The sequence below is a fragment of the Pelodiscus sinensis genome, chromosome 12 (genome assembly GCF_052426305.1).
Source record: "Pelodiscus sinensis isolate ZL-2025 chromosome 12, ASM5242630v1, whole genome shotgun sequence".
Classification (NCBI taxonomy): Eukaryota; Metazoa; Chordata; order Testudines; family Trionychidae; genus Pelodiscus; species Pelodiscus sinensis.
This window is the reverse complement of record NC_143063.1, coordinates 5,121,395-5,137,394: the sequence shown is the minus strand read 5'-3', so window position 1 is coordinate 5,137,394 and position 16,000 is coordinate 5,121,395. Positions and strand designations below refer to the sequence as shown.

The window sequence follows — 16,000 nt, the reverse complement described above, 5'->3', positions numbered from 1 at the left end:
TTAGTGAGCGAAGGTGATTAAAGACACTGTGGGATGCCTACTCTCAATCTTTACTCTTTCTGTTCATAAGGGAGCTACAGATGTGGCTATAAGTTGTTGACTGTGGGTGCCAGAAAAAAGTTTGGCGAGTTCTCAGTCTTGGTGACTCTTGCATGTTGACAGTACTTTTGTCACCAAAACTTGTAGATATATAGACGTAGCCTTAGAATAAGGTTTTGCAGAATAAACTGTTCTGGAATATTCATTTTCTTTCAAGTAGCTTTGCATATTTTCACCTGTGAGTACCATGTCACCTTGAGGCAGCTTACAGTAAAACCTTTCTCAAGCAATGTTGGCTAGAGCTATCCTATGCCGCCACTCCCCTCTGCATCACTCTACTAAGGACAAGGTTATGTAGGGTTGTTCCTTCTAACGGTGTGCCTGCATAGATATGCACTTCTTAGTCTCATCAGCCAGGGTATTTTCTTTTGAAGTAATTAGTGTTAGCTGTTAGTATACTGGTCAGTCAGTGATTCTTTTTCTGCTTCATGTTATGGTGGAGTTAAGGAAAAAGAAGGAGTTTTGGTTTCAGAAGTGTGTTTTACTTAGCTGTCTTCCTGGTATCTAATGACCTCCTGCAGTGTCTTAAGTTCCTAGGAAAAGGTCATTCTCCTGTTTTTGCTGTTTGATCTCAGACCTTTACTGCTAGAGCCTGCCTTTGCTGCTGTTCTTACATTGCTTCTGATGTGTGCTTGATTCTTGCCCCTCTGAGTTCCTGCCCCTGCACTTTGCCTCCAGTCATCAGTGATCAGTCCTTGCACAAACTTTGACCTCTGACTTTGACCTTGATTCTGGCTTGGCCTCTGGCTGTGGTGCTTAGTAGTTGTCTCTAAGGATCTTAATGATTAATTTACTAATTGAGTAGTCGATAGGCACTTCCTCATTCCTCCTTCGAAATGTACAAGACCCCCCTACTAGGGCTCTTGTACATTTCAAAGGAGGAATTGGGGAACTCTGTATGCAGTCTGGGCCAGCGGGAAGTCCTGCTGACTCTGGGCTGCATGCGGGTGTGCCAGCTTTGAAATGTGCAAGAGTCCCCCGCTGACCCTGGGCTCCGTGCTGCACTGCCGCTTTGAAATGCCATGCAGAGCCCGGGATCAGCGGGGAGTCCCCAGCTGACCCCGGGTTACACATGGCATTTCCCCAGAATCCAGGGTCAGATGGGGACTCCCCAGCAGATCCTAGTTCCGCAGAAATGCCACAGTGGCAGCATTTCAAAGTGGCAGCACTACTCATGTAGACTGTAGGTTCTTAGTGGCAGTTTCAGTTTTTCTTACGACTGAAGGTACCAGATGGTTCAGTAAAAATATTTTATACCCTATCATTTTTCAATTTACCTTTAACAAATATTAGAAAAATAACAGAGGCTTTTTCAGTATTCTGTAAATTTAAGATATTATTTCATGCCACACATACTCCTTGTGGTTTGGATAGTGTAGTGGGTTCACTCGTTTTTAGGCACGGCTGACTCCCGCAGGGTGGTTTGTGGGGAAGTCACCGGCTGCTCTGACGCCGATGCGCCCCCTTTAGGTGAGGTGTTCTCTTCAGGTCACTGCCCTTGGTCTGCGCCCCCTTCCGGGGCAGAAGGGGAGGTCATTGTTCTTGCTTTGGTCCTCCCTACTCCCTGGGACTCCTAGTTCTTCCTGGGAATACCCAGCTCTCTCCTGGAACCCACAGTTCCGCTGCACCCTCTTGGCCTTAGTGGCCCACTGCCAGTCCTTCTCTAGCCCCTCCGAGCAGACTGCAATTTCTCTAGACCCCCTCCTCCCTGGCCATGGGTGTGCCGCTGCTGCTCCATTGCCTCCTGCAACCCTGCCTTGCAGTCCTGTGGCCTGGGGCTTCCCTGGCTCGAACTCCCCCAGCCTACTACAGCTGCCTCCTTGCAGCCTGGCCTTTTTGGGCTGCCTCCATGCGAGCCCTGGGCCTCAGGCCAGGTAGCCTGGGTTTGTTAGGCCAAAGCCTCTCTCATTCTCCCAGGAGCTGCTCTTATAGCCCTCAGCTGGGCCCTCCTTATCTGCCTCAGCGGGGCTTCCCTCTCCCTCCAACTCCTAGCCCCTTAAAGGGCCAGTACAGGGCAACGCCCTGCCACAATAGTTAATGTATTACCTTAAGCTCCGACTTCATTTCTTTATTTTAGGCTTGAGAAGGAAGAGAAATTGGTATTTATTCTTTTTGTATGAAGAAAAATAAATGTATAGCACTAGCAAAATAAAAGTGTTTTGTCTAACACTTTAAAATAAATGCGTGTATCTTATATTTGTGACCGTATGCTCCGTCTGTCTAGATCTATCTGGTCTATCTATCTTATCTATATTTATTGACTCTAAAAACAAATAACGTATAAAACAAATGACTGTAAGAGGTGATCTGATAAGAAACACAAGTGATTTTAAGTATAAAAGTAACATAATGCTCACCAAACACTGGTGTGTACTGGTTTATAAATTGAAGAAATAAATTAATTCCAGTATGTATTAAATGAAAAATACACTATCCAGATTACTAAGTATAGTATTTTACAGACTTTTGATTAAAACATAATGGGGAAAAAACAGTTCAGGCGCATGTCATTTACGTCAGAAATGTTTTGTGTAATGCTGCATTAATTTGTATCAGAATAGTAGTTGTAGAAAGGTGTTTAAAAATAAATGCAGCAACTGTTTGAATATACAGACACTTTTGAACTCCGATGTATTTGTCTGACTATATTTCAGGTGTACTTAAAGGCACCCATGATTCTGAATGGTGTCTGTGTTATTTGGAAAGGCTGGATAGATCTGCAGAGACTGGATGGTATGGGCTGCCTGGAATTTGATGAAGAGAGAGCACAGGTAAAGCAGTCTTAATGCCTTGTTGGCTACCCATTTTCTTAATCTGTAATAAGTGTAACTACTTTTCTAACTAAATGCATTTTCTTCCAGAAGAGAGAGAATACATTCAGTTAGGGGGCTTCAGATTTAATCAGTCAAAATAATCACACACACTCATTGTGACTCTCTTCTGCTTTCAGCTGCGTGTAAAAATTTCACTCTGTGCAAATGTATTGACTTAAAAATCTGTAGGTGCAATTAAATTAATTTTTAAATGATATTGAACGGTATTTTGGGCATGGATCTTGGATCACTCATGCGTGCTCAGAGGCAAACAGCACAAGTTTGAGTACTGTAAAAATAAAAAATCGCCACTCTGCAGGAAAGGATTGGTAACTAGTAGTGACTCCAAATTCTGTTTATAACTTCTGAAAGTTTTCAATTCCTAATGCCTTACACCAAACATAAACGAAAAAGTGCCCATTTCAGTTGATTACTGTCTAAGATTTCCATTTGTTCCCTTGGAAAAAAAAATCTTTATAGTGGTTAACTCTGTTTTGTATATATATGACATCATCTGAGAAATTTGGCAATGTTACTAGTGCAACATGAATAATTAAGCACACAAGAGTGCAGCAAGCATTTAAATGTTCAGTTCCATAAATTGTACATAAAAAATGTGATTGCATTACTGCAAGATTACTGATTAAAGACATCCAAGGACAGAAACACATGCCTGAAAAGCATGGATTCAGAAAGCTGATGTAGCAGTTTGTCACAGCAGTCCTGTTAATGCTACCGTGATGGCTACAGCGGACCAAGTCTGCTTTTGCTTTGAAAGAAAAAAAATCAAAGCTATACAATGATAAATAATATCGGTAAAGATCATTTAGCTCATTTACTATCAACCTGCATTTTTTAGAACTATTCAGTATTTATTTTTATAGTGTCAAAATCAGGGTGAATTTGATTTAAATCATGATTTAAATAACTAGTCACAAATACTTGATTTAAGCATGGTTTTCTACATAAAAAATGTTTGGTTATAACCTTAATACATATTCTTCACATCAATTTATTTTGGAAACGCTTCAGATTAGTTTTACAGCTTTATCATAAAATGAATGGTTGTTTCATTATTTCATTTACAAAAAATAATTGAAGCAGATATTTTTGAAGACATTGGGAGGTGAACTGTCTCCAATTCAGTATGTTAATTGAATTAATGTGATTCTTAATTGAATTCTTAATTGAATTAGTTAATATTTGGAGGATTTTTTTGCCATACAGGCAGTCCCCGGGTTACGTACAAGATAGGGACTGTAGGTTTGTTCTTAAGTTGAATCTGTATGTAAGTCGGAACTGGCGTCCAGATTCAGCCGCTGCCGAAACTGATCCGTTTCAACAGCGGCTGAATCTGGATGCCAGTTCTGACTTACATACAGATTCAACTTAAGAACCCCAGGCGTTCCCAAGTCAGCTGCTGCTGAAACTGATCAGCAGCTGATTCCAGGAAGCCGGGGGCAGAGCAACTCTGCCTCGGGCTTACTGTAGTCAGCTGCTGGTCAGTTTCAGCAGAGGCTGAATCTGGACGCCAGTTCCAACTTACATACAGATTCAACTTAAGAACAAACCTACAGTCCCTATCTTGTACGTAACCCGGGGACTGCCTGTAGTTGGCATTGTGGAGGGATGATTGCTGAATGCCCATGTTGTAGCCATCTCCTCTTCTTTGTTAGATAAGGTTTGATCCTGGTACCAAGTATTGAGAATATTTGCAAGAAAATGAGCTGGAGATAGTGCTTCTCACATTTGTTTTTTTTAATGCTTGTAATTTAACTCTGTCATTGCATATTTCTCCTTTTTTAAGATCTCACACAGTCCTTTCCAGATTTCAACAGCATAAGCAATAAAACAGCTATTTCCCTGCATTTTGTTCAAGGCTACAAAAACAGGCTGTAGGGTACTCGTATTCTGTTCAGCATTTGTCTTATGCCAAGTGTTGAGAACTTTCGCTGTGATCGTACCATCTATTTTTTCACTATTTTATTCATAAACTGTCATCAGATTAGGCCAGTTCTTGGTATGGTGCTCAAAACAGTCCACTACTGAGCTCCATCACGTGTTATGGGAGCATTCGCTTGGTTCCTCCCACCTTTTTTTTTTTTTTTTTTCAGAGCAGCTGCTGCAAAGTGGTTGTTTTGGAAGTATTTTGCCATTTCAACAATATTAGCTTTTATTTTTGGAACACTGAAGTCTTTGACTAGGAGGTGCATCAAATGAACACTGCAAATGAGCACTGCAGCCATATGGTAGCTTGGGAGGCTCTTCTAAATTTCTTCTCATCTTGGATGCATATTTTTTGTGATAAAGTTGCATACTTGACATTTGATTTTTTTTCCCAATCTTCTATAGTTTTAACTACTACTTAAAAATATTCTGCTGTGTGTGCATTTCCTGATGTATCATTTGTTTCAGAATGGAAGACGTTTTGTTCTGTTGTAACACAAGCACATACAACAGGGTCATTATGAATGTTGCTTACCACATCAAGACTCAGATTAACAGTTTTACCCTCTAGACTTTTTGCACACTGCTCAATTTCTCTTTCATACACTTTATTCAGCAATATGCCTGTGACATCTGCTCTGTTGAATGGACTATATATCCTTATGTTAACAACTGAGCCATTTTAATGAAGTGTGCATTCTCAATCATATGGAAAAGAGTTTGTTGCATAAACAAAAAGGGCAATTTTTTCATCTATTTTTGTAATCTGCTGGTTCTTTTCTTTCTGCATGACTCAGGGTTGTGTGTGTTGTTTGTATGTTTGGGTTTTTCTTTTTTTCTTTTTTTGGCTACAGGTGAGATACTGTGGCTATGTGACATGCATGATGTGACTGAAAGCCTATCATTTGTAGATAACTGAAACTATAGAAAATGATGTTAGTCTTGAAGGTGGATTGTCTTCAGACTCCTGTATGTTGCGGATGTATTCTCCTAAACAAAATAACTCCAGTGCAGGTTTTAAATTATTACCATATTGCTCATTTAGTATTACTTATTGCATTCACTGACAGTACTACTTTAAAGGTGAAATTGCATGAGACCTCTTCAGAATTGATTGAACATGCTTTTAAAAAGAACAAGTGTTGACACTCTCTTTGAAAAACTGTTAGTGTGCTTGATTAGTCTGTTAGGGTATGTCTACACTACCCTCCTAGTTCGAACTAGGAGGGTAATGTAGGCATACCGCACTTGCAAATGAAGCCCGGGATTTGAATTTCCCAGGCTTCATTTGCATAAGCGGGGAGCCGCCATTTTTAAAACCCCGCTGGTTCGAGCCCCGTGCAGCGCGGCTACACGGGGAACGAACTAGGTAGTTCGAACTAGGAAGCCTAGTTTGAACTACCTAGTTCGTGCCCCGTGTAGCTGCGCTGCACGGGGCTCGAACCAGCGGGGTTTTAAAAATGGCGGCTCCCCGCATATGCAAATGAAGCCTGGGAAATTCAAATCCCGGGCTTCATTTGCAAGTGCGGTATGCCTACATTACCCCGCTAGTTCGAACTAGGAGGGTAGTGTAGACATACCCTTATGGACACTGCCCCAGACTGTTATGTAAGGTGTTCCAATCTTCCCCCAAATACTGATGTGGTGATAGGCACAGAATCTACAATTAGGAGCATCAGTATTGGTACCATCACCCTTCAAATCTTAAACAAAAACTTAGAAACAGAGATGTAAATATTTTTCTGTTCAGAACCATGTATTTGTTTCACTTCATAGCTATTTCATTTTGCTTTTTGTTCTTCATTTAAATTCCATGGTGAATAAGTTTGATGGTATTCCAGGGAAAATTTCCATTGAAAATCACTAAATTCTTGATATTTTACATTCTCTTGGCACCATGACCAGACACTGTTAGAAACCAATTAACTTTGGGATTGTGAACATCTGAGCACATGACTCTGAGCTCTTGATGCTAGGTCCATGATTCTTTACCCTCTGCTGCTAGCGTTGATATGGGAAGCATTCTTTAACCCTTTATCAGTTTATTTTGTTCAGTTAATATAACTAATGCTGCCTGTGGTGAAAAGCTTCAGAGGGGTAGCCGTGTTAGTCTGTAACTGGAAAAACTTAAACAACGAATAGTTTAGTGGCACCTTAGAGACTAACAAAGTGTGTAGAATAGATGGTGGTATGAGCACAATCCACTTGTTCAGATGAATGCAGTCCAGTTTCAAATAAAGTAGCGGATGGTGGGGAGAGAAGGAAAAAGAATGAGGGGGAAAAAAAGGAAAAGAATAGTCAATTAGAGCAGTGTTTCTCAACCAGTGGTACGAGTACCTTTAGGGGTACTCAAGTGAAGTCTGGGGGTATGTCAACACAACTGAAATTTGGAGAAAACTGAATTTTTGTTTTAAGTTTTGCAGCGCTTTATTATTTTTGTTCTTTTTACACCCAAAAATTTGATGGCCCACCTGGCTGTGATTAAGTTGTTTAAACAAATGTGTTGCAATGGTAGAAAAAAATTGTGTGTCTGAAAACTGTAGATACTGGATGTACTTACAGGTTTTTTTTTAAAAAGGGGTACAGTAATTCCTCATTTAACACGGTAGATATGTTTCAGAAAATGATTGTGTTAAGTGAAAACATGTTATGCAGGGTCAATTTTCCCATTGAAAATAATGGAAAAGGTGGGGGTTGCGTTTCAAGTGGTGGGGAATGGGGAAACCCAGCTGCCAGCCTGCAAGCTGGGTTGGAGGAGACGGAGAAAGGCATCCAGCGAAAGGGGAGCGGTACGGAGAGCAGCGAACCCTCCGCCGCTTTGAAGGGATGCATGGGAAGCCCCGCGCAGCTGCCGGTGACCGGCCAGATGGGGAAACCCAGCTGCCGGCCTGCAAGTGGGGGCGGAGGAGAGGGAGCAAGGCGTTCGGCGAGAAGGGGTTGCCAGGGAATGGCGCGGCAAACACTCTGCCGCTTTGCAGGGAGCTGGGGGAAGCCCCGCGCAGTCGCCGGCAACCGGCTGGCTGGGGAAACTGTGTTATTTCAGGGACGGTCGTGTTGTTCAAAAAACGTTCCCCCCCCCCCCCCCCAAAAAAAATCATTCTATCATGAAAATGTGTTAAGCAGGGACGTGTTAAGTGAGTAATTACTGTACTTTATCAAAAAAGGTTGACACACACTGAATTAGTGTCCATGCTACATGAAGCTGATAGAGAAGGTGCTAAGTGCTCTTAAGTACCCATTGTTTGGGTTTTTTGTCATTAGGATGAAGGGGTGTAAGCGACTAGTGATGTGACTTGTTGCTCCTCCGCTTGCTGCCTCTATCAGAGAGAGGCAGCAAAGGTGGGGAGCAGGAGCCGGTGCTGGGGAAAGCCAGGTTAAGAGCCCCGGCAGGGTCTTGCTACAGTTAAAAGGTGGAGGCGCCCTTATAGACTAATTGAATAGTTGATGGAAATCCCATCGACTATCTGATTAATTAATTAATCTAAATTTAACATTCCTATTAGGATGTGGAATGTAGCAAGCCATCCATCCAGTGTCTTTGTTCATACCTCCGTTGAAGGAATCAAACTTAATTTATAAGTTGAAACCAAAAATGAAGTTGAGTTCTTCGAGTGCTTGCTTATGTCCATTCCACTTAGGTGCGTGTGTGCGTGCCACGTGCACAAATGCCAGAACTTTTTTACCCTTGGCAGTTCCCGTTGGGACAGCTAGTGAGCCCCCTAGAGTGGCACCAGTAGGGCCACACATATATGGCCCTGCTGGCACCATTTCCCCCTCAGTTCCTTCTTACTGCCTGTGATGGTCGACCGGAACACTTGTCTTGCCTTGCAAGACTTCCCTTAGTACTTCAGTTAGCTTATCTAGTTTAAATAGTTGGTAATCCTCAGTTATGGTTAGTTCTTTGTCGTAGATAGTTAGGAGTCATATTTCTCCTCCACCCCCAGGCATGCAGCGGCCTCAAGACTTCAAACCGTACCAGCGTTATTCCAAGCCTATGCCCCATGGGGACCCCATAAAGAGTATTTAAAGTGCTTGGGCGAGGGGCACCTTATGGACTCCTGTAAAATTTGTAAGTCATTCAAGCCATAAACAAAGAGAGAATGCAGCTCTAGACTTAAACTTCTCTTGATGGTGTTGGCACTACAACCCCAGGCCCTGGAGCCGCCGTCAGTACAGAGCACACCACGGTTGGTGTGGGAAGCCAGGCACCCGGATAGACATTCCACAGCCCGGGAGCACTAGTCGGCACCGATCCCAGTTCCTGGTGCCACACGCACATAAGGGAGCACGTAGAGGCAGATTGCCCTCCAGAAGGGGAAGAGAGGAGTGACAGAAGGAAGGGCACCCCAACCCAGGAGGGGCTGTCAGAGAGAGAGAGAGCAGTCCCAAAACCCCGGACCTGTCTGGAGAAAGTCCGGCAGCTGCTGATGCCAGAGACATTCTTGGCAGTACAGGAACTCATTTAGTTCACGGCATTGCCAGGATCGGCACCACATGGTGCACAGGTCCAATTGAGCCGAGAGAGACAGGGCACCCTGATGGCCCCGGTACCTCCTCGAGCACCACCTACCCCGGCACTCACTGGGAGAAATAACTGACCCGGCATCGACCATGTGGTTGGCACCGACTCTGGTGGTACAGGACCCTGTGCGTGTCAGACCACATGTGGTCCCGGCACCGTGTCTTCCAGCACCGGAGAGTGAAACCATGTTCCCACTGGCACCACGTAGGTACTGAAGCAAACCATCTGCCATGGCCCAGCACACGCAGCAGAGGGGCCAAGAGTCGCCAATGGCACCACCATGGTCAGCATTGGATTACTCATCTGAATTGGAAGCGGAATCTCTATCTTCCAGAGCCCCCTCAAGACACTCTGGCAGGTCGCATAGGTCGAGCTCTCGGTACCAATCCAGATCTTGGCACCGATCGAGCTCCTGGCACCAGTCAAGAGCACATAGCTCATTGGTGGTGCAGTCTTGGCAACCACCTCCTCAGTGGCCCTTCTGTACCCCATGGGCGTATGACCAGGCCCAGGGCCAGAACTCGATGAGGTCGAGGTCAGTCGTTGCATCATCATGCTCGGATCACAGAACGGCCCTCTCTGCTACTCCACTCGTCAGGGACCCAGGGTCAGAGAGCCAGGCCCCCCTCCCCCGGGTCGATTGGAACTTCGATTCACCACCAACAACCAATCGCACAAGACCAGACCATAACACAGCCCTCCCAAACTGCAGGAGACATGCCTCCGCAAGGACAGCCAATGCTGAGGGACCTGATGAAGCCCTAGCAGATCCGTCCCCAGCCATGCCATCTGTGGACATGCAGGCACACCAGGATATCCTTAAAAGGCTGGCCCAGAATCTAGGGGTACAGGCCAAGGAAGTTAGAGGAGGCGGATCCAGTGGTGGACATCATCACTGCAGATGGCGCCACCAAAACTGCCCTCCTCTTGAATAAAAGAGGCAAAAATCACCAAAACCCTCTGGCAGACCCCAGCATCCATATCACCTACCCAGAAGGGGGTTGAGACACAGAACTACGTCCCTCAAGCCGATCATGAGCACCTGTTTACTCACCCACCCCCGGGCTTGGCAGAAAAGCATGCACAACGGCTTGGATATCCAGCTGAGGATAGCCAACCAGCAGGTTATGCTCTTCAGGTATGCCTACAACTCCTGAGTGGCCGTCAACAAGTTCAAAGCCCGATTACTGCAGGACTCCCAGCAGGAGTTCGCAGCTTTCATGGAGGAAGGAAGAGTCGTCTCCAGGTCAGCCCTTCAAACCACTCTAGACGCAGTGGACTCTGCAGCATGAGCTATGGCCACGGGCATAGACATGCGCTGAAGCTCTTGGCTCCAGGATTTGGGTATTCTCTCGGAAGTGCAGATGACACTCCAACCCTTTGAAGGGTTGGGCCTCTTCTTGTAGCAGGCAGAAAGTAGGCTACATAGCCTAAAATATTCTAGGGCAACATTGAAATCTTTAGGGATTCATACCCTAGCCCTACAGCGTCGCCCACTGAACCCACAGGGACAGAGGGGATACAATCAGGGGGCCAGATTCGACAGTAGGCGTAGGAATCAGGGTAATAACACTAGGAATCCCAGGAGGCGCTCCCGCTTGGGCTTGGACCAGAATCAGGGACACCCAAATAAGCCCCAGGGCCCGAGGTCGGGAATTTGAATGTACACCTGAGGACAGCGCGCCTGTGCCAGCACCAGCCCCAGTACTAGATCGCCCCTTCTTGGACAGGCTATCCCCTTTCCGCCATGCCTGGAGAGCCATCACTTTGGACTGCTGGGTCCTAGTTGTTGTGGCAAGGGGATATTCTATCCCATTCCTGTCTCTCCTTTCCTCCCATCCCTTTTCAGGAACCCCTCTCACGAGCACCTCCTTCGTCAGGAGGTCTCTTCGTGCCTGTCTATGGGGGCTGTGGAAAAGGTCCCATCTGGCCTCAGGGGAAAGGGGTTTTATTCCCACTACTTCCTTATCCTGAAGTCCAAAGGGTGTGTGCGCCCCATCCTGGTCCTGAGAGGGCTAAACACTTATAAAAGAAAATCAAGGTTCAGAATGGTAACATTGGTCTCCATTATCCCATCACTCGATCTAGGGGACTGGTATGCTGCTCTTGACCTAAAGGACGCATACTTCCACATTTCCATCACTCCTCACCACAGAAGATTCCTGCAATTTGTTGTGAGAAGAGACCATTATCAGTTTGCAGTGCTACTGTTTGAACTATCCACCGCACCCAGGGTGTTCACCAAGTGCATGGTGGTGGTATCAGCCTTTCTGAGGAAGAGGGGGCTTCACATTTACCCTTACCTTGACAATTGGCTCATTAGAGGCCATTCCTGGGAACAGGTACAACAGTTTATAGTGCTAGCCAGACAGAACTTTGTGCAGTTAGGCCTCTTGCTGAATGAGTCAAAGTTGACCCTCATAACTACCCAGGTCATAGAATTAATAGGTGCAAGACTAGATGCCACAACAAGGAGAGCATACCTCCCAGGCCCCAGGTTCAATTCCCTAAAGGAAATTATTCAACACCTTTGGGCTGCCCCTATGACCACAGTGAGGCAGTGCCTGAGACCGCTGGGCCACATGGCAGCATGCACGTACGTGGTGCAATACACCAGGTTATGCCTCCAACCTGTGCAATCCTGGTTGGCGAAGGTCTACAGGCCAGCTTGTGACGATATAGACATGGTAGTCACCATCTCCCCTCTCTCCCCCCCTCCCAAAGTCCTATCAACACTGGACCGGTGGACAAGGGAGAGAGATGTGTGCAATAGAGCCCGTTCACCCAGCCCCTCCCCATGCTACAGTTGGGGATGGATGCCTCTGATGCCAGCTGGGGATCCCACCTGGAGAAACTATGGACACATGGTATGTGGTCTGAGGCAGAGAGAGCTGCATATCCATGTCAGGGAGCTGAAGGTGGTTTGGCTTGCTTACCAAATGTTCCTCCCCCTTTTGAGGGGCAACTGTGTTTCCGTACAGGCGGACAACACAGCAGCAATGTACTATATCAACAGACAGGGTGGTGCTCGCTCCTCTTCCCTCTGGCAGGAGGCGATAGCCCCTCTGGGAGCTATACATTGCTCACAGGATACACCTGCAGGCAACCTATCTTCCTGGGGCCTGCAATACCCTGGTGGATTGGCTCAGCAGAGCGTTCTCTGCTCATGAGTGATCTCTCAAGGGGGAGGTGATCAGCACCCTTTTTTGCAGGTGGGGAACTCCCCTCATAGATGTCTTCACTTTGAGATGCAACAGGAAGTGCCCCAGGTTTTGCTTGTACTGCAGGCGGGAACTGGGGTCAGTTGTGGATGCCTTAACAATTGGATAGCCGAAGGACCTCCTCTATGCTTTTCCCCCCCTTCCCATTGATTCATGAGGTACTCTTAAGGGTCAGAAGATACAGAGCAACACTGATCCTCATTGCCCCAGCATGGCCAAGGCAACACTGATTCACCACCCTGTGGGACCTCTTGGTGAAAGACCCTATTCCCCTCCCCCCAGTCCCGGACTTGCTGGCACAGGACATCGGTCAGGGTCTCCCGTGTCATCCAAACCTGCAGTCCCTCCACCTCACGGCCTGGCTACGAGGAGGGGAGCTCCTTTGCTCGAATCCGGTGAAGAGAGAAGATGGAGAGAAGGAAACCTTCCACTAGGGCGACCTATTGGGCCAAATGGAGGAGGTTTTCAGATTGGGTCACTAAGGAAGGAAGGGACCCAGTATCAGCTCATCCAGATGATTCTGGACTATCTCCTTAACCTTAGTATCAGCTCATCCAGATGATTCTGGACTATCTCCTTAACCTTAGACAACAGGGGTTATCTTCCTCATTGGTCAGAGTTCACCTGGCAGCCATTGCAGCCTTTCACCAAGGGGAGGGTGGGCGTTTGGTATTTGCCCACTCTATGATCAAGAGATTCCTGAAGAGGCTGGACAGACTTTACCCCCAGGTTAAGCAACCCATCCCCCAATGGGACTTGAACCTGGTGCTTTGGGGCCTCATAGGAGCCCCATTTGAGCCATTAGCTACTTGTTCTCTCTCTCATCTATCCTGGAAGGTCGCATTCCCGGTGGCCATCATCTTGGCTAGAAGTGTTTCGGAGCTATGTGCCCTCTTTTCGGAGCCGCCGAATATGGTGTTTTCAAAGGACAACGTGACCCTACATCCACACCCAGCCTTTCTGCCCAAGGTGGTGTCCCTGTTCCACATATCCCAGGAAATTTTCCTGCCAGTGTTTTATCCCAAACCACATGCGGATAGGAAGGAACAAGCATTATATACACTAGATGTTAGGAGGCCACTCGCCTTTTATTTGGAAAGGATGAGACAATTCTGCAAATCTACTCAGCTCTTTGGGTCTATAGCAGAGAGGATGAAAGGTTGCCCTGTGTCAGCTCAATGTCTATTCTCTTGGATTACTGCCTGCATCAGGGCATGCTACGACCTGAAGGGGAAACCAGTGCCTCCTCTCATGGCCCATTCCACCAGGGCATTGGCATCTTCCATGACATTCTTGGCACAAGTGCCGATTCTAGACATTTGCAGGACAGCCATGTGGTCATCAGTCCACACGTTCACTACCCACTATGCAATCAGGCAACAGGCTAGGCAGGATTGCAGCTGTGGGCGCAGCAATGCTGCAGTCTGTTTCTCTTTAGGCTTTCAACCCTGCCTCCGTGGAGTGGCTTGGGAATCACCTAAGTGAAATGGACATAAGCAAGCACTCGAAGAAGAAAAGACGGTTACTTACCTCTTAACTGTTGTTCTTTGAGATGTTGAGGATATAGGGAAGATTCCAAAATGTGAGCCATTCTTTTTAGGTGACAAATTTGTCCCAGATTGAGGTGTCCTTAGAGGAGGTTTTGGAACAAATTGATAACAGTAACAAGTCACTGGGAAAGAACTCAAATGCGAAATTGTGGAACTGTGAACTGTGGTTTGTAAACTATCCTTTAAGTCAGCTTCTGTACCTAATGCATGGCAGATAGCTAATGTGACGCCAATATTTAAAAAGAGCTCTAGAGGCGATCCTGGCAATTACAGACCGGTAAGTCTAACATCAGTACCAGGCAAATTAGTTGAAACTATAGTCAAGAATAAAATTGTCAGACACACGTAGATGAACATAATTTGTTGGGGGAAAGTCAACATGGTTTCTATAAAGGGAAATCATGCCTTACTAATCTATTAGAATTCTTTGACGGGGTCAATAAACATGTGGACAAGGGGGATCCAGTGGATATAGTATACTTAGATTTCCAGAAAGAACTTTGACAAGGTCCCTCACCACAGGCTCATAAGAAAAGTAAATTGTCATAGGATAAGACAGAAGGTCCTTTTGTGGATTGAGAACTGGTTAAAAGACAGGAAAACAAGGGTAGGAATAAATGGTAAGTTTTCAGAGTGGAGAGAGGTAACTAGTGGTGTTCCCCAAGGGTCTGTCCTGGAACCAGTCATATTCCACTTATTTATAAATGATCTAGAGAGAGGGGTAAACAGTGAGGTTGCAAAATTTGCAGATGATACCAAACTGTTCAAGATAAGACCAAATCAGACTGTGAAGAGCTTCATAAAGATCTCACCAAAGTAATGGACATTGGAAAAAATAATCCCAGCTATACATACAGAAAGATCATGGAGTCATTGTGGATAGTTCTCTGAAAACATCCACTCAGTGTGCAGAGGCAGTCAAAAAAGCAAATAAAATGTTTGGAAACATTAAAAAAGGAATAGAGAATAAGACAGGGAATATCTTATTGCCTCTATATAAAACCATGGTACGCCCACATCATGAATACTGTGGAGGTTAGGTCCATCAATGGCTATTAGCCAGGATGGGTAGAAATGGTGTCCCTCACTTCTATTTGTCTGGAAATGAATGAGAGGAGAGTGATCACGTAAGGATTACTTGTTGAGTTATCTCCCTCTGGGGCATCTGGTATTGGTCACTGTTGGCAGACAGGATGCTGGGCTGAATGGACCTTTGGTCTGACCCAGTATGTCCGTTCTTATGTACTTTTATTTATTTCAAAATGTGTTATTTTTGGTATTGGACTGGTCTCTGTAGTTTATAATTTTTATTTCATGCTCAAATTTAATCGAGTAGTGCATTCTAAAATGCCTAGCCTGTCATGGCAGGAGTAATTAATCCTTATAGCAATTTTTTAAAAATATACTTTATATCTAGGCATATCTGCACATTACCTAGATATTAGTGCAGCAGCTCCGGGACCTGGGCATAAAGCTGTTGGGGGAGGGCTATTGGGTTAGAGCGGGGAGGGAAGGTGTCTGGCTCTGGAGAAGGGGAGGAGAGGGGAGGGGGGCTTCGCATGGCGTGCTGGCCGCTCAGTCCACGTGCCCCAGTGTCTGGAGGGAGACGCGTGTGGCTGTAGTGGAGGCTTCGCCTCTGGGACCCAAGAATTAGGTTAGAGCGGGGCGGAGGGAGGGAGGTTGGTATAGAGGGGGGCCGGTGTCTGGCTCGGGGGGGGGGATTGGGTTAGAGCGGGGGGGGGGTGCCTGGGGGAGGGGAGGGGAAGAGCAGCCAGCGTGCTTTCTGAGACCCAGGATCCCCAGGTATTGGCCCCAGCCATCTCTGTCCCCTCTTCCTGGCCAGACCCT

The 16,000-nt window shown here is 46.0% G+C and overlaps 1 protein-coding gene across 10 annotated transcripts in view; it reads left to right on the top strand.

The window, feature by feature from the left end:
* CBFB (core-binding factor subunit beta) overlaps positions 1-16,000 on the top strand; it is a 153,324-nt gene that overhangs the window by 39,257 nt on the left and 98,067 nt on the right. For all 10 annotated transcript variants that reach the window (XR_016350488.1, XM_089781427.1, XM_075940407.2 and 7 more), the window contains one exon: positions 2,754-2,870. Coding sequence is in view for 9 of the 10 variants with exons in the window: in XM_089781427.1 (XP_089637553.1) it covers positions 2,754-2,870 (117 nt within the window). In the remaining variant the exon portion in view is untranslated. The remainder of the gene's footprint in view (positions 1-2,753; positions 2,871-16,000) is intronic.